The sequence below is a fragment of the Nicotiana tabacum genome, chromosome 19 (genome assembly GCF_000715075.1).
Source record: "Nicotiana tabacum cultivar K326 chromosome 19, ASM71507v2, whole genome shotgun sequence".
NCBI lineage: Eukaryota > Viridiplantae > Streptophyta > Magnoliopsida > Solanales > Solanaceae > Nicotiana > Nicotiana tabacum.
The window spans coordinates 145,490,274-145,514,738 of record NC_134098.1 but is presented as its reverse complement, the minus strand read 5'-3'; the positions used below and the strand labels follow the sequence as shown (position 1 = coordinate 145,514,738).

At 39.6% G+C, this 24,465-nt stretch overlaps 1 protein-coding gene across 1 annotated transcript; it reads left to right on the top strand.

Annotated features, from left to right (window-relative positions):
* Nucleotides 1-12,839: 12,839 nt before the first annotated feature.
* On the top strand, nt 12,840-17,287 carry LOC107759567 (very-long-chain aldehyde decarbonylase CER1). The gene is made up of 10 exons (XM_016577539.2): nt 12,840-13,007; nt 13,704-13,930; nt 14,644-14,876; nt 14,958-15,177; nt 15,406-15,781; nt 15,871-15,978; nt 16,208-16,408; nt 16,488-16,589; nt 16,680-16,853; nt 16,937-17,287. The coding sequence occupies exons 1-10, from the start codon at nt 12,858-12,860 to the stop codon at nt 17,117-17,119; spliced, it is 1,974 nt and encodes a 657-aa protein (XP_016433025.2). The 5' UTR covers nt 12,840-12,857; the 3' UTR covers nt 17,120-17,287.
* The last annotated feature ends 7,178 nt before the right edge of the window (nt 17,288-24,465 follow it).

The following is a 24,465-nucleotide window of genomic DNA, read 5'->3' as shown; positions in this document are numbered from 1 at the left end:
AAGAACTCCCAGTCTCCAAATCCATATAACACACGAATCCCATATCTGATCCCAACTCCACCGCCAGAATGTATAACACATCGATCATTCACGAGGAATACTCCTAAAATTCCTCCGTGCCACATAGCAAAAGTGAATATCAGCAGTCGATCAACCAGAAGAGTATCACAATACCAATGAACATCCGTAAATCAAAACAAAATTCCCTTTTCAACCGCGCACCCCTCTCAGGGATTATCGAGCAACTATAACATTCATCTAAATATACAACACTGACCATTCTGTCCAGAATTCGTGAACTTACCTTCAAGAATGAACTGTCACCTTGTACACGTAAATCTTAATCCTGCACAACACACCACATCTATCATGCCATTACCATATTGGCGTAGCCTACTACCCAGTTGTCCTATTTACTTCGAGTTTCTTCTGAATTATCCTCAATTTGATACTTCTCCTTGTCAGAACTCCACGATTCTTACCCAAAGCTCACTATAAGACATCCTAACATAATACCACACCACCATAAGGCCCGTAAGCCATTGCACTCTTCTTAAGTACCTCCATAAATACCTCAACTGTAATGCTCACTCTGAAAATACCTTATGCAAATTTATAATTATTCTTTTTACCTTTCTTATACTAAAGTGTAGAATCAATAATCATACAGAATTACTCCAAATCCCGACACCATTAAATGTATTTTCAGATTCTAAATTGCACCGCCCAAACGGGCTGAAAGACACGTGCCTCATTAGCACAACAACGCTCGAAGGGGTAACCCTGCCTTACCACCATCGATTAAATTCACACTCCGTGCGCACTACATCCTTCAATATAACCCGCATTCAAGAAATTTTCTTACTCAAGCCATCCCCGATATCAACCTCTGCAAGTCATAACCAATCAACAAGTATGCCTCAACCTAAAAACTAATATCATACAAAATCGTGCAATCAAATCATAGATAATAGACTCCCCCACTTGGCTCAAAGCCATATAACAAAATATCTGATAACTCACCATACTCAAGATAACATCTAAATTGACCATACTAAGTAATAAGAGATCTACTCTAGTCTCCAGACTCCCAATTGTCACCACACATGACCGATATACATGGTTCACAATGACAGTATCGCCCACTAGCGTAGAAACATGAACAGATGAAACTAGAGACTCACACGGCATATCCAGATAATGAGCGAAATGTGAGAACACATATGAATACGTGGGACCAGGGTCAAATAATACAGAGGCATCTCTATGGCAAACTAAGACAATACCTGCAATCACAGCATCCGAAGCAATGGCATCTGGTCTGGCAGGGAGTGCGTAGAAACGGGCTTGACCGCCACCTGATCGACCTCCCCCTCTAGGGAGACCCCTAGCTGACTGAGCTCTACCCCGATCTGGCTGGGCGGGTGGTGAAGTAACTGGTGCCGAAGTCGAAAGCTGACTCCTCTGCTGAGATTAATCTCCCGAAAGGCGGGGACAATGCCTATTGATATGACCCATGGCCAGATGATGCACCACGGTGAACTGGGCGAGTTGTCTGAGCATGTATGAAAGGACGACCCCTACCGTGGTAGAACTGACCCCCAGAAGGAACACCGCTGAATCCACCCTGTCCACGAGGCCTCTTGGCCTCCCTCTCAACCCGCTCCTGGCTGCGAACCATCTTAATCTGATGAGCAATATCGACAACCTCATCAAATGTAGCACCAGACACTCTCTCTCTAGTCATAAGCAATCACAGCTGAAAAGTGAGGCTATCTATGAACCTCTGATCCTTTCCCTGTCTGTGGGAACCAACCAGATAGCATAACGGGCCAACTCTGAAAATCTCATCTCATACTGCTCAACCTCTCCATGACTAGTCCACACAAAATAATTATCCATAAACCCTTTTTTATAAAGATGAGTCTTAATATCCTTCGATCCATAAAAATGCAAATACTTGCACTTCACACAAGGACACATAATCATCCCTCCGATTTGAAATGGTTCAAGTGACATTGCATGGATAATAAATTCATTAACCCCTTCTATAAATTCCTCCCACAAAAACCGACGATTAGGATAATTCCTATTGTACATCAAACTATGATATTTCATCTACACAGAGAACAAATAAATTGCATGTTATATTAATTTGAAATTCCACATATATCCCTAAATAAGTTCTTTTAAAATTCAATTATAAGAAGTAATTTGAAAGTTCACATATATCCCTAGATAAGTTCTTTTAGAATTCAATTAAAAGAAGTAATTTAAAAGTTCATATATATCCCTAAATAAATTCAATTAGCTTAGATTGTATCGTTACACTTAGTATTAGATTGAGAACTAGCTTAATATATATGAGTTTCACTCCTTCTGCGGCTAGTAACACCTAATAATTATTGGATAATTGTAACGATCCGGCTGGTTATTTTGAGCGTATTAGCTCCGATCCCCTATTTACTACATTCCCCATATCTGTTTCTACTTATGTGACTTGCCGAGAGGTCTTGTTTTGGTTTCGGAGTATTTTGAGACACTTAGTCTCTAAAACGGAAGCTTAAGTCTTAGGATTTTGACCGTAGTCGAAATGGTGTGAAGAAAACTCCAAAATGGAGTTTTGTTGGTTCCGTTAGCTCCATTGGGTGATTTTATACTTAGGAGTGTGTCCGGACTATGAATTTGAGGTCTGTAGCTGATTTAGGATTGAAATAGCGAAAGTCGAATTTCTGGGAAGTTTGACCGGGGGATTGACTTTTTGATATCGGGGTCGGATTCTGATTCCGGAAGTTGTAGTAGGTCCGTAATGTTGAATATGACTTGTGTGCAAAGTTTGAGGTCAATCGGACGTGGTTTGGTATGATTCGACATCATTTGTAGAATTTGGAAATTTCGAAGTTCATTAAGTTTGGATTGGAGAGTGATTCGTATTTTTGATTTTATTTGAGGTGGTTTGAGGATTCGACTAAGTTCGTATAGTATTTTGGGACTTGATGGTATGTTTGGTTGAGGTCCCGGGGGCCTCGGGTGAGTTTTGGGTGGTTAACGGATCATTTTTGGACTTTGGTTGATGGCTGATATCTACTAGTGTATATTTTCTGGTTTCCTCTTACCCGTTTGCGAGAGGAGCCTCGCATTCGCGGAGGGTTAATGTGAGCTAGGAAGATTTTGTTCTTCGCGTTCGCGAAGAAGAGGACGCGAACGCGTAGGTGTGGTCTGTGTGTGCATCACGAATGCGTGAGTGGTGTCTTGTTCGCGAAGAGAAGTGAGGCAGCTGGGGACCCCAGGTCTTTGGTCTACGCGTTTGCGAGGTGTGGGCCGTGTTCACCAAGAGTTGAGCATGTAAAGCTTCGCGTTCGCGAAGAGTTGATCGCGTTCCCGAAGAGTAAACTGGGAGGCTGTTTGAGTTGGCCTACGCGAATGCGAAAGGACGGTCGCGTTCGCGGTTAAGGAAATCTGGGCAAACAGTATTAATTTCAAAAACGAGGGTTTGAATCCATTTTTCATATTTTGAGCTAGAGAACACGGAATTGGGAAATTCTTGAAGGGATATTTGGGGAGTTGATTGGGGCAAGTGATTCCTACTTTGTTTTGGTTAAATCCCATGATTTCATCTTTAACTTTATCATCTAATTTGTGATTTGGGGTGAGAAATTGGGGAAAAAGAGGAAGAACTCTTGAATTAGAATTTTGAGGTTTTGAATGGAATTTTATTATCGGATTGGAATAATTTTGGTATGGTTAGGCTCGTGAGTGAATGGGCTTTTGGGTTTTGTGACTTTTTTCGGATTTTGAGACGTGAGCCCAGGGGCTGGGTTCAGCCGATTTCGGATTTTTGGCTTATAATTTCGTGTTTTTCTTGTGGAATTGATTCCTTTAGCCTATATTAATTATACTGTACTGCTTGTGGTGAGATTTGGGGCATTTGGAGACTGATTCGAGGGGCAAAGGCATTTTAGAGTAGGATTTGCTTGGTTTTAGGTAAGTAACGCTTTCAAACTAGGTTCTGAGGGTTCAAAACCCCGAACTATGTGCTATACGATTGGTATTGAGGTGACGCACATGCCAAGTGACGGGCATGCGAGCGTGCACCGTGAAAATTATGTCCTGGTTGATTCCATGGCACTGTATAGTGACTCTATTTTCTTGATATCCGTGTTTTCATATTGTGATAAAGTAATTGAGCTGTCAATCATGCTAGATATCATGTTTAGGCTTTATGCCGGTACTGTTGGGACCCCTAGTTGTCATTTCTTGCTGTCATCTCACTGATTTCACTGATATTATGTACTCAGTCATGTTCATGCATTTCATATCATATCTCCGTCGCAGTTGTTATTTATTGATACATCATATCATTGTTTCAGACTAGTTTTCATGATATTGTTAGCCCGTGAGTGAGACTGGAGAGATGGATGACTAAGTGAGGCTGAGAGCCTGATTATGAGTGACAGTTATGGGATCGGGCTGCACGCCGCAGCGGTTACACTGATTTTATGATAACGCTTGGCCTGTAGGAGCCCCTCCGGAGTCTGTACACACCCCCAGTGAGCGCGGTTGATATTATTGAGGGATGGATCTTCCCTGGACATGGATCTTGTCCGAAGTACTTGATACCTGGAGATGGATCTTCTCCACAGGGCTGGATTGGCCTTCATCGGTACTGGGTAACTTATAGTCAGTGATGTATATGTTCCGAGATGGATCTTCCCTGGGCAGTATGGGCCATATACAATACCGAGTGGTTGAGCAATCGAGAGTGTGAGCACATGAGGCTGACAGAATGGTGCATCACATACAGCATGTAGAGATAGCAGAGTTAGATGGTTTACACTATTCGGATCTGCTTCACTTTACTGTTTTAATTTGAAAGCATGCCTACGTTTCTATTCAGTTATTTCTATTTTATTTGTACCGGTTGCGTTCGTCACTATCTTTCAGTCCAAAGTTTGGACTTGTTACTTACTGAGTTGGATGTACTCACGTTACACCTTACACCTCATGTGCAGATCCAGGCATTTTTGGTCATGGCGGTGGTTGCTGATTGCGACTCCAAAGTTCGGAGACTACCAACGTAGCTGCATGGCGTTCGCAGGCCTTGACTCTCCTTCTTTATCACTAGTTGTATTTTCAGTTTATTTCTCTAGACACTGTAGTAGACTGTACTCTGATATAGATGCTCATGTACTTTGCGACATCCCGATTTTGGGATGGATTGTATCGTATTTTGGATATTTCTGTTTTCAAAAATATTTTTCCTAAATTATTAAATTTCTTCCGTCTTCATGTTCAAAGATTTTTTTGTTTCTTCTGTGTTGAGATGTTGAGTTGTGGCTTGCCTAGTTCCACGATAGGCATCATCACGCCGGTTAGATTTTGGATCGTGACAAGTTGGTATCAGAGCCTAGGTTACAAAGGTCTCACGAGTTATGAGCAAGTTTAGGAGAGTCTTGCGGATCGGTACGGAGACATCTGTATGTATCTTCGAGAGGCTGTCGAACCATTAGGAAACTTCACAATCTTGAATTCTTTTCGGGTGAATCTTTTGATTCTGGTATCCAAATTTTTATTGTTCTAATTCTCTCACACATGGTGAGGACGCGTACTATGGGGCAGGATAGACAACAACCAGTACCACCAATCATGGCCGCAAGAGGTCGAGGTCGCGGTAGAGGCAGCGGTAGGGGCAGAGGTGCAGCTCGCACCGCAGCTAGGGTAGTGCCTGCAGATCCACCCATTGCCCTAGTTCAGGAGCAGGCTCCAGTTGTGGATGAGCCTGTGGGACCAGCTCAGGCACCACCAGTGCCCATTGTGATTCCAGGCCTTCAGGAGGCTTTAGCTCAGATTCTGACCATGTGCACTAGTCTTGCTTCAGGCGGACTGTGTTTCGGCCGCAGTAGCCACTTCTCAGGCCGGGGGAAGCACTCAGACTCCCACCGCTCGCACACCAGAGCAGGTGGTACAGGGACTGTAGACACCGGGGGCACCACCAGCCCAGCCGGTTGCAGCTGCTCAGGACTAGGTGGTTCCTGCTATGCCCGAGGATGAGCAGCGTAGATTGGAGAGGTTTGGGAGGCTCCGGACTCCATCTTTAAGTGGTGCATATGGAGAGGATGCGCAGGGCTTCTTGGACAGGTGTCAGAGGATACTCCGTACAACCGGTATTCTAGAGACCAGTAGGGTCTCGTTCACTACCTTTCAGTTCTCTGAGGCTGATTTCAGTTAGTGGGAGGCTTACGAGAGGCGTAGGCCAGTCGGAGCAGAACCCCTTACTGGCAGGAGTTCTCCGTTCTCTTTTTGGAGAAGTTCGCGCCTCAGTCCCGTAGAGAGAAGCTGCGCAGGCAGTTCGAGCAGCTTCGTCAGGGTGATATGTCTGTGACGAAAGTAGTAGGTCGATGAGGAATAACGTTCAACATCCTAGATACCATGAAATGGTTGTGGATGCTTTTGGGATGCACTTCGAGTCTGAATCCCATGAAAGTGTTGAACAAGCTCCTAATGAAGAGGCAAAACATATTTATGAACAATTAGAGGCTGCTAGTCGTCCACTAAGTAAAAGGAGTATGCACTCTCAGTTGTCTGTTACAGTTAGATTATTAAGTATCAAATCAGATACCAATATTTCTCAAGCGGGAATGGATTCTTTCATTGGCCTTATGAGTGAACTAGTTGACCCAACTTTCAACATACCTGCAGATTTCTATAAGGCTAAAAGATTGGTTTCTAAGTTAGGACTCTCATCTATGAGAATCGATTGTTGTGAAGATGGTTACATGTTGTATTATAAGGGTGCTGTAGATTTAGAAAGTTGTAAATTTTGTTAAAAACCTCGTTTTAAGCGGGTTTCTAATGTGAAGAAGGTTGCTGTAAAGTCGATGCATTATTTACCTCTTATTCCTAGATTAAAGAGGTTGTACGCATCGATGAGTTCTGCTCCTCATATGATATGGAACTATGAAAATAGAAGGCCGCCTAGTGTTATGTGTCATCCTTCAGATGGGGAAGCTTGGAAGCATTTTGATAGGACATATCCAGATTATGCTATTGAACCGAGGAATGTTCGGTTGGGCTTGTGTGCTGATGGTTTCACGCTATTTTCTGTTTCTGCAACACCATATTCATGCTGGCTAGTCTTTATTATGCCGTATAATCTTTCGCCTAAAATGTGTATGATTAGTCCATACATTTTTTTAAATTGTGTTATTCCCGGTCCCCGCAATCCAAAGAGTTTGATTGATTTATATTTGCAACCTCTGATTGATGAGCTAAAGCAGTTGTGGTTAGATGTTGGTGGTGGTCCTAAAAGGGGGATATCATACGACCTTCCAGAGATATCATTGCGGCGCTACAGGGATGGATTGCAAGGTATAGGGACTTTCGTCCAAGGAGAGGCAATTGATAGGTCGACTATCTCGTCTATGGAGAAGAAGATCGCAAAGCTGACAGCGGAGCTTAAAGAGATAAAGGCTAGAGAACAAAAAAGAGATAGACAATTTCATACCCTTCAAGTTCAGCTAGAAAAGAGGGACCAATAATTTAATCTCTTTCAAGGTCAGCTGGCCAATCTTCTTGCTAGTGGTGCTTTCCTCATTCCCCGGTCTCGTGAGCCTTTCCCAGATGCTAATCCTTCTCATTGTGATCCATCGAACCATGCCGACGATGAAGCTTCTAGTAGTGAAGATGGAGGTGATGCAATACAAAACACTCATTGAATGGTGTGTATTGCTAAACAAAGTATTGAACTTGTGAATATTTAGTTGGAATAATTTTGAATGATGATTGTATTGTTTATATTATTTTGTTATTGAATATTTGTATTGTTGTTGTTGTGGTTGGCATTGTTGTTGTGGTTGTTATTAGCATTGTTGTTGTGGTTGTTGTTATTAGCATTGTTGTTATTGTTGGTTAATTGTTGTTATTATTGGTTAATTGTGGTTGAATGGCAGCAATGTAATGCTGCCATTATAAGATGGTTATGGTTGTAAATGGCAGGCGGTGTAGCTTAAAAGCAGGCATATTCTACCATATTTTTACACAGAAAATCAACCGATTTCGGTCGGAATTCTCATATTAAAACCCATAAATTTATCTTTTCCGACCGACTTCGGTCGGTATTTTCAATGTGAAATCTGCAGAAATCTGAAATTACCGACCGAAGTCGGTCGAAAATAACATGTTTATTTATTTAATTTTTAATTATTCCGACCGATTTCGGTCGGTCTATTAAGATTTAAAAAGAAATGCAAAATTATATTTTCGAGCGAAATTGGTTGCTATTTTGAAAAATAAATAAAAATTAATTTAAATAATACCAACCGAGTTCGATCGGTACATTTATTTTTTCAACAAAAGTTGTCAGTTAAAGTGGTTAACTAAAAGTTGAATTAACTGACCGACTTCGGTCGAAAAATTGCGACCGTCTTCGATCGCCACACCTTAGTGACCACTATTGTTATGATGAATTGAAATCGATCAAAAATCGATCGTTTTTCCTATATTTCTGACCGATTTCGATCGGTTTTCGTGGATGATTTTTGGCAGTTTTCTAGCCGTGAATAAATGTATGAATCAAAAGTCAACAATTTGCAAAAATTGGTGCTAAAGGCTGGCTATGTGTGAGCTAGAAAAAGGACTCACTTAAAATATGTGTGCCTCTCAGTAGGTTTGTTAGTTTGTAAACGAGTAATTGGCTATCCGAAGAAATTTATTTTATACTAAATTAGGCTTTTTCAAATGGTCACAATAACATTGATTTCTCTTGATATCAGTTAAATCCGAATAACTTCTGATATTTTATTTAAAATATAAAACACATAAAAATCTCAATGATACAACGATGTCTCATTTGTTAAACTAAACATTAGCAAGAATATATTTTTTTAACACCTCTACCTCTTGGTCGAAATATTTTAACCTTGGGAGCTTTGAAAATTTAACATCATTATTTTTTATCATTATCAGTATTTCTATCATTTTATTTTGTTATGATACATATTAGCCCCTCTTCCTATTTGCTGCAACTTGAACTGGACCGCAACATTGGTATGATCTAATACACTTTCAATACATAAATTTCAAACTTCCTACACAAACACACAATTGATGTAGCATTAGCTATTGCTAGGTGGACTCAAAGTTGCGTATCCATTGGTCTCCCGGTCTCGAAAGTGCGGATGAAGTATGAAGAGTTCTCAGGGCGGTACAGAGAGGCTGAGATGAGGGGGGGGGGGTTTGGGGGGGGGGGGGGTTGATGTGACTGCCCTGAAGGAGGAGCTAAAAAGAAGGCTGAAGAGTTGTTCGCATCCGTGGAGCGGCTCAGTGCCCTTGAAGGGGCGTTGAGCTGAGCAGGGGAGTGCCGCGACCTCCAGAGTCGGGTTGGCCAATTGCAAGGTCAGTTGAATGAGCGCCAGTTGTAAGTGGACGGGATCAGGGAAGAGGTAGCTGGTAAGCAACAACTGATCGAGGAGGCAGAATCCTCCCGGAGACAAGATCGGAGAAAGGCCGCTCTTGTTGAGTTGGCGAATCGAAGTCTCCATGCTGACCGGGATAATATTCGGTCGACAGTTGATGCTAAAGAGACTCGGATCGAGGAGAGGATTGGCGAGTTGGAGGGAGAGAATGTCGAGCTTTACAGGTGGATCTCTGTTGCGGAGGACGAGAAAGTTAGGTTACTCGAACTGCCCTTTACTTCTCATTACTCTGAGTTTTCGGCCATTCCTCGAGAGCAGTACGAGGAGTGGATCCCTGCTGAGGCTCGAGTAGAAGTGGTCCGAGAGTTGGGCCAGACGGGCTTTGTCTATGAGATGTCTTTGGAGGAGGCTCGAGTTAAAGCTCGTGAAGCTCAATTGGACTGCGGTTACGACCCCGACAAGCCTCAGCTTGATGCAGAGATAGATGATGAAGAAGGCCTCCCTGAGCTTAAAGAAAGCGCCTGGTGTGACTCTGCTTACAGCCGAGGCGAGGGTGAAGAGGGCGGTGGAGACCAAGGCGATGATGGTCACTAGACATTCCACCTTTGTTTTGTTTAGATTTTTTGTACTCTTTTCTTCTTCTTTTTTTTCTTTTTTTGTTGGCGTTTTTGTCCGAAACTTGTGGTCTTATTTAAATATCAAAATTACACGTCCAATTATGTTTCCCCCTCCTGTCTTTATATATATATATATATATATATATATATATATATATATATATATATATATATATATATATATATATATTTGTGATTTTTTTCTTTTCTTCCTCACTTCTTCCCTTTGTTCTTTCCCTCTTGGTTGCTATGTCTGCGGGGCTGGGGGAGTTCTACTCAATCGGGTTGAGTGAATGGCTTTTGTGCAAGTGTAGAGTGGCCATGGGCCGAGGGGTTTCGTTCGGGCTGGTCGAACATATGTCTTCAAAGTTAAGATGTGACCAAGGGCCGAGAGGTTTTGTTCGAGCTGACCGAACGTACCTCTTAGTTGAGAAGTGGCCAAGGGCCGAGAAGTCTTGTTCGAGCTGGTCGAACGTATGTCTTCATAGTTAAGACGTGGCAGAGGACCGAGAGGTTTTGTTCGAGTTGGTCGAACGTACCTCTTAGTTGTGAGACTTAGGAGATTAGTTCTAACAAACATGCATCTCATTCATTTTAATCACGTTGTGTCGATTACATCATTTCGCCCCGAGACATCTTGGATAAAATTATAAGTCTTGAGTGTTGGTTGGCGTTCCAGTCCTAATATAGTGGGTTGCGAGATATGTTTACTGAATTGTAAGTATATGATCTGTGAAGCACTATTAAGAACTATTGGTAATTAAGTGACATTATTAGGTGGTCTGCTATTACTTCTACGGTAGAAGTAATAGCAGACCACTTGCAATGAGACACCTAATATTGTTGCAGGTAGAAGTTCTACCTGCAAAAATTCAGAAACCTGCGCCAACCCAACTCTCCATCCTTACCATCCCTTTTCCTTTTAAGTTGGTGGTTGACAATCATAAATGTATTGGTCAAAACTTTCCCAAAATAGCTGTTCAAAATCAAGAACGTCTATGTCTCTGCCTGAAAAGAGACTACTAAAATCCATGTGACGGCATTATTTTGAAAATTATGCAAAAACTAAATTTTCAAGTCTTTGACATTTTGCACTAAACTCTTCTTCTTTTGAGTTGTTTTTGAAGAAAAAAAAATCATTTTGAAAGTTTCCAAACTCATTTATTTAAAAACTTCGAAAAAACTCGAAAACTAACTTTTGGAGGTTTTTCTGATAGATTTTTGAAAAATCAGTTTGGAAATCTTTTAAAAAAAAAAAAGAAGAAGAAATTTTGCAAAACCAACTCAAACAAACATTCTTTTACATTAAGACTAAAGATGTAGAACAAGAGCTATAACTTGATTTGCTTGTACAATACATCCTGAATTACAATACTCCCTCTAGGTCTGTTTATGTGACACACTCCTTTTAAATATGTTCTAAATATAATTACATACTTTTAAATTTGAAAATAATTAAGTTTATATTTTTTATTTTAGCTACAAGTTGTCAAGTTCAAGTGATGAACTCCCTTGTCAACATGTGCTTATGCTCCTGGGTGGGTGGGCCCCGCAGGGGCGGTCCCACATTGGTTCAAGCGGGTTCAGTTGAACCCGCTTCGTAAAAAAATTATACTTCATCCGTTTTAAATTAGATGAGTTACTTTCCATTTTAGTCTGTTCCAAAATAAATGACACATTTCTAAATTTGGAAATAATTCAACTTTAAACTCTTAATTTTATTCATTTACCTTTAATAAGAAGCTTTTATAATCACACAAATGTCATGGTCCCACAAAGCTTTTACCTCTTAAGCTTTTAAGATCACAAGTTTCAAAAGTTATTTTTTTTGTTAAACTCCGTGCCGAGTCAAACTAACTCATCTAAATTGAAACGGAGTACTATTTTTATATGTAAATTATTTTTTCAAGCACCAAGTGGAGTGCCAACAAGAGTGGAAGGTTCGGGGTTTGAATCTTAGTTCCTTCGTTTTCAAGTATATTTTGGTTTTTCCAAAAATGGGTAGATTTAAAAGACCCACCACCCAACTTTACCATTTTAATCTTTGGAAGATTTATTTAAGAATAAAACTATTCAGATTAATCTTTTAAAGACCCAATGCCTAAGATATTATACCATTTACTTAAATATATATGTATTATTATTTTTTTCTCTTTCTGTTAGAGTATTCTTCTATCTCAATTTCACACTTGTTTAGAAATCTTTTAAAGTATCCTGCTTGCCTCTTTCTCGTGGTTTACATAATACTTATTATTTATTTACTTTTTATTTATTTAAATTTAAAATATTTTCATAGTTCCAAAATTCTTATATTAAAGAAGTTATTCATCCAGTTTAGTTTATAGTTCTCTTTTATTTGTTATTGTTTGCAATAATTAGCTTATAAAAATAAAATAATTTTGAATTTGTAAAATTTAAACAAATATATATAAGTACTAGAATTTAGTATTTTGGTATCAATATTGATGATTGTTAAATAAAATAATTAAAAATTTATATAACAAATTGTTAAATCTAAGAAAATAGATAAAAAGTTGTTAAAATTTATCTTTATATGTTTTTAAAAGGCAGCCTCAAAATACGGAAAAAAGAAGAGTAGCCAGCAAAACCTTTTTTGGAGGTTTTGTTATGAACCGAAACAAAGAGGAAAAGGTAAACTATATTTATTAAGCATGATAGTGCTTCTACTGTCAGATGCAGCCGAGGGTTTAGTCTCTATCTGAACCCGCTTGCATAAAATATTGGGTCCGCCACCGGGTGAAGGGGTGATTTTGTACGTAAGGCCATTAATTGGACGGTTAATAGATGTAATAGAGTTCTCTATATAATGCAGTGGAAGCAAAGGCTTTTAAGAGAAGACAGAGGAAGAACAAAACTACAAGGACTTTATTTTGCGAGGAAGAAGCTGTACAAAAGCATGGCTTCTAAACCTGGCATTCTCACTGAATGGCCATGGACATTTCTTGGAAACTTCAAGGTACTCTTTAATTTCTTCAATTCTCCAACAAATTTTTTCCCGTTATTCTTTTCATATGTTTAAATTAAGTATATTCAGAGGCGGATGCAGAAAATTAACTAAATAAGTACAAATAATAGAATCTGAACCCAATAAATCAAACTCATAGAATTTCAAACTTTAATCCATAAATTTCAAATCCTGATTTTTGTCAAAGTAACTTAACAACTTGCTTCTCTTCTTTCTTCTTCTGTTGTTGGACTTGGAAATAACTTATTCATTTAATGCATCAGATGTCTCCGACGTTGCACTGAGTTCTTTCAGTCCAACATTACGAGAAGATTATATTGTGTTTAATTGTTTGTGTTTTGCCTTTTCATTTCCGTATCATTTCTTTGAAAGAATATTCATGTTCGGGAGCTAGTTAGGGAGATGAACGGTTTGCCAAAAGAGAAAAAAAAGAATTCTGAGCCTTTTTATCTTTAATAAAGATTTATTAAATGTGACAAAGTTCCAGGAAAACATTGTAATATTTTCTTATTACGATAAGTACGTAGCTAATGTTTTATAAATTAATTCTACAAAATAATTACGGTCTGTTTTGGTATTAGTACTGGCAACTCATTACCTTTTTGTTTTGTTTTTGTTTTAATCATTAATTTATTATAGTAAGGATTCTGCTAACTTTTTAACAATATTGATTTGTATGGGATGAAGTACTTGGTTTTGGCACCATTTGTGGGTCACAGCATATACACATACTTTATGAGCAAAGATGAAAGCCAGAGGGACATTGTATACATAATCATACTCCCACTTCTACTGTCGAGAGTGATTCACAACCAGATATGGATATCTCTATCTCGTTACAGGACTGCCAAGGGTAATAATCGAATTGTTGATAAAAGCATAGAATTTGATCAAGTTGACAGAGAAAGCAACTGGTATGTACTTCCTAGCCTTACGCCTTCATTCATCTACTCCATAATACGTAGTAGTAGTAGTAAGTGACTTCAAACTAAAAGGAAAAAAATAACTTCTCTCACTTCTTAAGGTCAGGTGTTAATTTTGTTGTAATTATTTTAATTTTAACTTCACATTACTTGCTCCACTAACACTAAGATACTATTATACCACTAAAAGATGTGGAGTGATATGTACTTCTAAATTCTCAAGTAAAGGTCTTGGGTTGAGCCCTGAGATTGGTGTTACCTTTGGTAGGAAGCGTGCTACCTCCAAAGTAGAATTTTATGGCGCAAATCGAGATTAATCGAGCTTCAAAGCGGGCACCAGACATTTGGATAAACAAATGAAATATTAATCATTAGTATTCAAAGATTTTAAGAATCACCGATTCACTTATATTATTATTCATCTTTAGAATATGTTGAAAAATAATGTAAAGTTACAGTAAGAAACCTAAAATCTGACCCGCCCATATCCGACCCGACCCCGTTTGCCACCCCGCTCATAATATAAGCTTTACTTACAGAATTAATTAGTTTTGGACTCGGTAGGCGCATACCTAAACTTTGTACTCCATTTTATTATGTTCTTGGACTCTTTACTAAAAGGGTCGATCCAACAAAAGGCAAGCAAATGCAAATTTAATTGTACATGGCATGACTGATTTAAGGTTGAATATATGATTTTGTAGGGATGATCAGATCATATTTAATGGACTGATATACTATATTGGATACCTGTTGCTGGAACAAGCTCATCACTTGCCTTTGTGGAGAACTGATGGCATCATTATTATTGCCTTGCTTCATATTGGTCCTGTCGAGTTTCTCTATTATTGGCTTCACAGAGCTCTGCACCACCATTTTCTCTACTCTCGTTATCATTCGCATCACCATTCCTCCATTGTTACTGAGCCCATCACTTGTACGTCGTCCTCTCAAAACCGTTTTACTATCATATTTTGTGAGGTCTTATAAAAGGATTTTTTTTTTTGTATTTTGGCAGCTGTAATTCATCCGTTTGCCGAGCACATATCATATTTCTTGCTCTTTGCCATACCATTGCTCACCGCTACACTCACTGGAACTGCTTCTATAACTGCATTTGGTGCGTATATCACCTACATTGATTTCATGAACAACATGGGGCATTGCAACTTTGAGCTCATTCCTAAGTGGATATTCTCTATATTTTCCCCTCTCAAGTACTTGATGTATACACCCTCGTGAGTCTTCTGGCCCTATATTTCATTGAGCTTAATTTAATGCAAAATATTTACACAATTAGTTCACTTATAAGGCAATTGTTTCCGAAATTTTATGGAAAAGAAAGTCTTCTTTTGAATGTAAAATTCCTATAGATTATTGGGCACATTAGTGATCACTGAAGTTTTGTATTTGTGAAGATTTTGTTTGTTCTTTTGCCGCTAAGATCATTTGTGCTGATGGCACAGGTACCACTCACTACATCACACTCAATTTAGGACAAATTATTCACTTTTCATGCCAATGTATGACTATATCTATGATACACTGGACAAGTCATCAAATACATTGTACGTAAAGTCACTTGAGAGAGAAGCTGAATTGCCTGATGTAATGCACCTTACACATCTAACAACCCCTGAATCCATTTACCATCTCCGCCTGGGGTTAGCATCCTTGGCCTCGAAGCCTCAGTCCTCTAAATGGTATTTCTGGCTAATGTGGCCTGTCACACTATGGTCGATAATGATCACATGGATTTATGGTCACACGTTTATTGTTGAGAGAAATTTGTTCAAGAATCTCAAATTGCAAACTTGGGCTATTCCAAAGTATCGCATACAAGTAAGCAATGAAATAGTATTCAAGATTGTTTCATACTTTGGATCTGTTGTTAATGCGATTGTTTGGCCTGATTCTAAATGTTGTTGCAGTACTTTATGAAATGGCAAAGAGAGACTATTAACAAGTTGATTGAGGAAGCCATCATGGAAGCAGATCAGAAAGGCATAAAAGTATTGAGCCTTGGACTCTTAAATCAAGTAAGTCAAAATATATGAGAGAATTACATGATTCTTCTTAACCGTATGCTTTTCTTGCATGCATACATCTAGCAAAACGTCTGTCAGCTATCACAAACATTGGCTAATATTAGGGCGAAAAAGAATTGAAAAGAATTCTCCTCTCACCCTATATCCATTGTTTGTTGGCTGAACCAAAGAGAGCCTCAGTTGTACTAGTTAACGCATCTAAATAAATGTAACTTTCTAGGAAGAGCAGCTGAATAATAGTGGGGAACTTTACATAAGAAGGAATCCTCAGCTGAAAGTAAAGGTGGTAGATGGAAGTAGCCTAGCTGTTGCTGTGGTCATAAATTCCATTCCTAAAGGAACTTCCCAAGTTGTCCTTCGAGGCCGTTTGTCCAAAGTTGCTTACTCCATTGCCTTAGCCTTGTGTCAAGGAGGAATTCAGGTATATGTGATCACTATCAATCTCGTCCACAATATTCATTTTCCTTTTTCTCATTTTGAATGTAATTTTTTATATATAGGTTGTCACGTTAGATGACGAAGAGTACAAGAGACTTAAAACAAAGCTAAACCCCGAAGCTGCAACTAAACTGGTCCTGTCGAAATCTTATAATATTTCAAAGGTACGTATAAACCAAAATACATGGAAAAGTATACAGTCCTGAATCTTGATAATTCATGACAATCAAAAGAGGTTCATGATTATGTTGCAGACATGGCTAGTAAGGGATGGATTGAGTGAAGATGAACAATTGAAAGCACCAAAAGGAACAATATTCATTCCTTATTCACAATTCCCACCAAAGAAAGCTCGCAAGGATTGCTTCTACTTCAGCACACCAGCTATGATTACTCCAAAATATCTTGAAAATGTAGACTCTTGTGAGGTTAGAGACGGTTATCTAATATCCTTAATTTCTCTTTAATTTTGTTGATCTTCTTCTTATAGTAATTCACAATATAATTCCAGAATTGGTTGCCGCGAAGAGTGATGAGTGCGTGGAGAATAGCTGGGATTTTGCACGCGTTGGAAGGTTGGAAAGAGCACGAGTGTGGTAACATGATGTTTGATATTGACAAAGTATGGAAAGCTAGTCTTGATCATGGTTTTTGCCCATTAACCATGGCTTCTGTTACTGAATCCAAGAACTAGAGATACAGATTGTTTTTATATATATATATATATGATCATATCTTGGATCCGTGGTCAAGTATATCAGCCATTTGCATTAGGTGATCTTTCCAGAACTCTGTATGCATTATATAAGATGTAATATGAACAAATTTTGGAGCATGAATGGTGACTTCTATTGATTAACAATCTTTTTGTTAATCTCCCTTTTCTTTTCCATTAACTTTATTTTCCTTCATTCTTCATTGGATTTCCAGGTTTCCTTCGTGAATTGAGAACTCTCAATTAATTACACAAAGAGTATCCATTGTTATTGGTTGTAACCTTCACCTAGCGATAGTCTCATCCACAGTTGAGAGGTATGCCCAACCTACATCAAACAAAAAAAGAGCAAGAGTTAGCCTGTGAACAAATCATAAAAGTCATTTATAAGTCTTACTGGTCGCAACAATTATAAGCTAATAAAAATGAAAGCTAAAATTAATGCTCAAAGAAAAAGAACAGGGTATGGTTTTCAAGGGATATGAGTAAAAAAAGTTGGCATGCCAATGTCAATTCCCAATTGCCTGAACCTAAAAAATCTACAATAATAAATGCAAGTATCCATTGTTAACTTTGGCATTCACTTAAAAGATGGCAAGCCAAATTAAACTTATCGCAAATGTCAAGAGACATTCAGAGCATTACAATGCAACCAATTATATGAACATCCAGAATGATTTGCAGGCTTCCAAATCTGTCCACCCTTACCACATAGCCACAACTATCGGTCACCATCGTTAGTTGCTGTCACGCCCCAAAGCTGGGCCTGGACGTAACACGGCATCCGGTGCCTGACTATATGTGACCAAGCGAACCAACTGCCTAGCTGGATCAACACGTGATATCATAACATACTTGTCACACCTCCTTTTTACCCCCCACAAAGATAAATATGTGCGTTATTGGATTGTTGTAGGTTAAAGAGTTTTATCTAATTAAAGTGACAATTTGAAATAGGGATTATCTTATTGTTCAGAGTCGCCACTTGAAATTGATTTTCGGGTGTTCCAAGTCACCTTTTATTTGAATCCCTAGTCAAAGGAATGTTTGACTCTATTATTATTAGTCTGCGAAAATAAAGTCCGGGTAAGGAATTCTGTTGACCGGGGAGAAGGTGTAAGGCATTCCCCGAGTCCGGTGGTTCTAGCACGGTCGCTTTATTGACTTAAACTTGGCTTAATTATATGATTTATTAACATGTTTAAAAACCTATAGTGCATTTAATCATTTACCGCTTTTAATTAATTAACCGCTTTTAGTGTTTATGAAATTTGTTTGAACAAGTCGCGATGTCGCACACTCGTTTTTTTTTTTGTACACGTTGCGAATAGCGTCACGTGAAACGCACCCGCGATTTACAATATGTCAATTTTTATTATTATTTGAAGTGATGGTCGAATCACGTGAAACGCACACTCGACTTGGAGATTACGTATCGTGACCATACCACGGGAATCGTACCCATGGCCACGATAATTTATTAATCGCGCTTTAAAGCAAGCTACGCATATTCAAGAGTTTAACTAATTTTGCCAAAACTTGTTTGAGATTAGAGGTCCCATAACTTGTGAAATTAATGTGTGGACGATTTGAGTCCAAATTCATAAACTGCAGGTGCATCGTTATTGAAACCCAAAACTGGCTTAGGAAAAAACATCAATGTGACAAGAGTCTAGCACTAACTAAAATCATATATTGTTCATGCCATTATAGATTTAAGTGCACACATAGTACATTAATCCAGAATCCATCCTTTTATTTTATTTGTCATAAACAATGTTGTACTACTACAGCATGGTCAGATTAAAACTAAACAAAATGAAATCATAAATGAAACTAAATGCATATAGCAATAGAGATCTAGAATTTTATTATCAAGCATAGGAACTCAATATTTTACAAATCAAAGGCTTGAATTCAGATCCAATACCTGATTGTGCAGAAAACAGCTTAGGAATGCCAAACAAAGGCCAGAGAAGTAGAGATTAACAGATTCAGCAGTGAACACCAAGATTCAAAATACTGTAACAAAGTGAAAATTAGAAAAACCGACCTTCAATACAAGAGTGTGGCCTTGTTGCTTTCGAAACACAATAGCGAAACAAAGCTCGGACCTCGAACGGAACAGAGCCAATTGACCATGAACCCGACTACGACCACGAATCAGGATCCAGGAAAAGACTATACTAACTCGACTATATTTGGACAACCGTTTCGGGTGTAAAAGGGTCGTTTCAATAGAGGTTTGTGGCTAGATTTCGAGCTATTTCGCAGCTTGTTTCACTACTTTTGGTCAGATTTTTCAGCAGATTCGCAGCTGATTTTGCTGCTCTCTAACGCTGGATTTTGGGTGGTGTTTTGCAATTCTGTTTGCTGCGTTTTTCAGCTAATTTCAGCAGTTTTTAGCTTGTGCTTGGGGGCTGTTTCGGGGCTGATTTGGGTGATGTTTAATGGAGGTTCATGGCTGCGTTTTCGGGCAGATTTTCAGCTTCTTTTTTGGAGCATTTGAGGTCGTCTTTGGGGCTTGATTTTCAGCTCATTTTTGGGGGTGTTGAACTGGAGAAAAGTGACTGTTTTGGGGTGTTATCGGCAGCTGTGTGTGGACTGGTTTTCAGCTCGTTTTTTGGGCTGTTTTCAGCTCATTTTTTAGCTGTTTTGAGGGAGTTTTGGGGCTGGATTTGAAGCTAGTTTTCTTTGCTGGTTTCTCCCCTTTTTGTATGTTATGTGTGTGTTTTATAGCTGAAAATGGGGTATGGGGTTTGTGATAGGAGACAAGCATGGGGGACAAGGAGTGGGAAACAATGGAGAGAGTAGGGAGCAAAGTGTGGGGGGATAAGCATGGGGGACAAAGAAAAGTTTAGTGGGGACACGCCTGGAAGCGGGAAATATTCAAGTACGGTCAAAAATTAGGTGCTCACAACATGCCCCTCTTTGCTTGAAAACATTATAAGTTTTCAGGCAAAGATAAAGTGAGCCGTGTGACTAAGTTTTGACCATATCGTTATTCAAAAGAGGAAGAAAATAAAAGAAAAAGGTGCAACCGAGTCCTGGTTTTGGACAGCCTACATATCCCGGGTTATAAGGGAATCAGGTCGCGTGTAGTTCAAGAAAAATGATGGAGTGATGAGTTCGAAAGTCGAGCTAGGTTCTGTCGAGGCTCCGGTCCGTGGCCCTGTTATTACATCAAAATATAAAGGAACTAAACAAGCCTATCAGTTATAAGTTACAAGATTCCTATTTATAAGTCTTCTGAACCTTGATCTTAAGTCTTGACTGGTTGTTCATGCAGACTCTGATCTAAATCTTGATGCTTGCTAGCTGTAGGTGTTAGTTCATTCTTCTACGGCTTCTTCTGAGCAAAACGGGAAATGTGAAGCTCGTAACTTCAGTCATGTTTTGAGTAGTCCATATCATTTCCATCTGCTTCTGCATTTGGATTCACTTTTTTTTTCTTTTCTTTATTGTGGATTAAAACTTCTTCTTTTGTTCATCTCGAACCTTGTGCCTCGAGGTAAAACCTGCTCAGACATCACAACAAACAAACGAACGAAATTTTTCTGCCCCAGTTTTCACTCGAAAAATTTCGTGAGTTATTGTAATAAAATTCTAAACTACTTCTTTATTGAAAGAAATAAAATAAAAAAAAGTAATGGTGTACCCTGAAAAGGTCATGATGATTTTATTTTTTATTGTCCCAAAAGAATGTCTCAACTAAGGATTTGTGTACCTTATGTTGGAAACTGTGGTTAGAGAATGGGATACCCTATATTGGTAATGATACCATGGAGTGGTGTATCCTGCATTTAAAATCAAATCAACTAGGGAGTGGTGTACCCTATGTTGGAGAACACAACAAGGGATTGGTGTACCCTATACTGGTAAGGAGATCAGAGATTGGTGTATCCTATACTGGTAAGAAAATGTAATCAGGGGATGACGCCCTGTATTACTGAAAAAGAAATATAACCAGGGGTTGGCGCCCTATATTACTGAAAAAGGAAAGGTAATCAGGGGTTGGTGCCCTGTATTACTGAAAAAGAAATGTAACCAGGGGTCGGCACCCTGTATTACTGAAAAGGATAATGTAACTAGGGGTTGGCGCCCTGTATTACTAAAAAGGATAATGTAACTAGGGGTTGGCGCCCTGTATTACTGAAAAAATGCTGAATCCCCGGGGCAAAAAGGGTCTACCTGGGTTAAACTACGAAAAACAAACCTGGGCGAAGAGTGCTTCTACTCAGAATATGAGTTGTATCCCCATAGGCGAAAAGTTTCTACCCGGGTTAAACTACGTAAGACAACCTGAGCAAAGAGTACTTTTACCCAGAACTATGAGCTGGATCCGCCTAGGCGAAAATGTTCTACCTAGGTTAAGCTACGAAAAATAACCTGGGCGAAGAGTACATCTACCCGGAACTATGAGCTGGATCTCCCTTGGCGAGAAGGTTCTACCTGGGTTAAGCTATGATTAAAAACCTAAGCGAAAAGTACTTCTACCCGCAAATATGAGCTCGATCCCCCTAGGCGAAATGGTTCTACCTGGGTTAAGCTACATAAAACAACCTGGGCGAAGAGTACTTCTACCCAAAACTATGAGTTGTATCCCCCTAGGTGACAAGGTTCTACCTGGGTTAAGCTACGAAAGACAGCATGGGCAAAAAGTACTTCCAGCCGGAACTATGAGCTGGATCCCCCTAGGAGAAAAAGTTCTATCTGGGATAAGCTACAAAAACTAGTCCTGGGCGAATAGTATTTCTACCCGAAAACTATGAGCTGGATCCCCCTAGGCGAAAAGGTTCTACCTGGGTTAAGCTACGTAAAACAACCTGAGCGAAGAGTACTTCTACCCGGAACTATGAGCTGGATCCCCCTAGGCGAAAATGTTCTACCTGGGTTAAGCTACGAAAAACAAGCCTGGGCGAAGAGTACTTCTACTCGGAACAATGAGCTGGATCTCCCTAGGCAAAAAGGTTCTACCTGGGTTAAGCTACGAAAAAACAACTTTAGCGAAGAGTACTTCTACCCGGAACTGTGAGCTGGATCCCCCTAGGCAAAAATGTTCTACCTGGGTTAAGCTACGAAAAACAAGCCTGGACGAAGAGTACTTCTACCCGGAACTATGAGCTGGATCCCCCTAGCCGAAAAAGGTTCTACCTGGGTTAAGCTACATAAAACATCCTGAGCGAAGAGTACTTCTACCCGGAACTATGAGCTGGATCCCCCTAAGCAAAAAGGTTCTACCTGGGTTAAGCTACGAAAAACAATCCTGGGCGAAGAGTACTTCTACCCGGAACTATGAGCTGGATCCCCCTAGGAGAAAATGTTCTACCGGGGTTAAGCTACGAAAAACATCCTGAGCGAAGAGTACTTCTACCCGGAACTATGAGCTAGATCCCCCTAGGCGAAAAGGTTCTACCTGGGTTAAGCTACGTAAAACAACCTGAGAGAAGAGTACTTCTACCCGGAACTGTGAGCTGGATCCCCCTAGGCAAAAGTGTTCTACCTGGGTTAAGCTACGAAAAACAAGCCTGGGCGAAGAGTACTTCTACCCGAAACTATGAGCTGGATTCCCCTAGGCGAAAAGGTTCTACCTGGGTTAAGCTACGAAAAATAAGCCTGGGCGAAGAGTACCTCTATCCGGAACTATGAGCTGGATCCCCCTAGGCGAAAAGGTTCTACTTGGGTTAAACTACGAAAAACAACCTGGGCGAAGAGTACTTCTACCCGGAACTGTGAGCTGGATCCCCTTGGCGAAAAAGTTCTACCTGGGTTAAGCTACAAAAAATAAGAGGTATGAACAGTAGTGATGCATGCTAAAAATAAAGGAAAATTGGAGATTTTAAGGAAACTCACCTTTGGTGACATCGTCCTTTAGGAATAACCATTCCGCACTGCTTTGTTCCTGCTTCAAACAAAGAAAGATTGTGAGTTTTTTAAAAAATAAATGGTGGTCTGTGTGTGGCCTTGATGTCTTTGGCAGCTTGGCTTTGTGCCCATCTTCTTTTTATGATGATTTCAACCTGCCACTAGATGTTTCCTGAATACCACTAGCATGTCTGGCCCCAGAGAGCCTTTGACTTTTCAAACTTTTATATGACGCTTGGTCGCGTGAGACTTAACCTTTTCAACTTTGTTTTGCCTTTGTGGAATTTCACTTTCGACTTCTTTCCTCCGAAACTTTCAATTTCTGAGAATTGGGGAACCTTTAGCTTTTCAAACTTTGCCAAAACGGTTAGCCACTTGGGACTTAACCTATTCAACTTCATTTTGCCTTGTAGGCACTTTCAATTTGATTTCCTTTTTACAAGAGTTTTTGATTTCTAAGCATCAGCCGCCATGGCCAGTCGGGGTCGACTTGATGTCGTTGCCGAGTCTGGGTGCCTTTTTTGCATATTAGCTTATATCAAACGAAAGCCCTGTAAATCAATCTTGCTATCCCTTCTTTGCCTTAGTTTTGGAACAGAGTTAGACCAAAATGGATTCGAAGAAAAACAAACAATGGAATGGACAATGAATTTAGACAAGAGGTATCTCTTTCGAGGAAGGAAAGAAGGACTTATCTGGAGTACATGCACACTTCAATGAACATGACATGCCTTGGACTGGACGCCCGATCATTGTAAACCGTCTGACCCTTAAATATTCATCACAACTTTTGCTTCAAAACCGAGAAACCTTGCTTGGGATTGTGTCGATGCTAGTGACTGTAAGGATCCTCTTTTCGATCAGTAGTGCCCTTTGCGGGTTTTCACCAGCCGACCTCTCTTATTTCACTTCTCAGCATCGCCTTGTAGTGCACTTTGCAAGTTTTCACTACAAGACTCTCATTTTCATTTTCTCTACTCGTCATCGCCCTATGGTGCCCGTGAGAGTTTTCACCAATAAGACTCTCTCATTTTATTTCTCTCATTTTAGTTGCATCAGATCCAAATGACTGTATCCTCCAATTCTTTAACATTCTCATTGATCGATCGAAAGGACTTGAAAAGGATTTGGATTGAATTACAACTTTGGAACCTTTCAGGCGAAACCACCGCTAAACTATTGTAACATCTGCCTAAGTTTCATTTTTTTTTTGAGGAATGTGGATTTGTATTTTGGTGTGACTGAACCCTAGAGAGAGGCTGCCTACGTATCCTTTCGGAATCAAGTCGAACGTAGTTCAAGGTAACATGAACTATTTTTTTTCTTTTTTTTTTAATAACTCCTTCAGGTTCCAAAGAGGGTAATCAAAGAAAGGTAACCGGCTCAATGGGTTGGCAAAAAGGGTTAATGGTGTTTGGGTAGGTTGAATGAAAGCCTTCGTCATCCCAATCAAAGAGAAT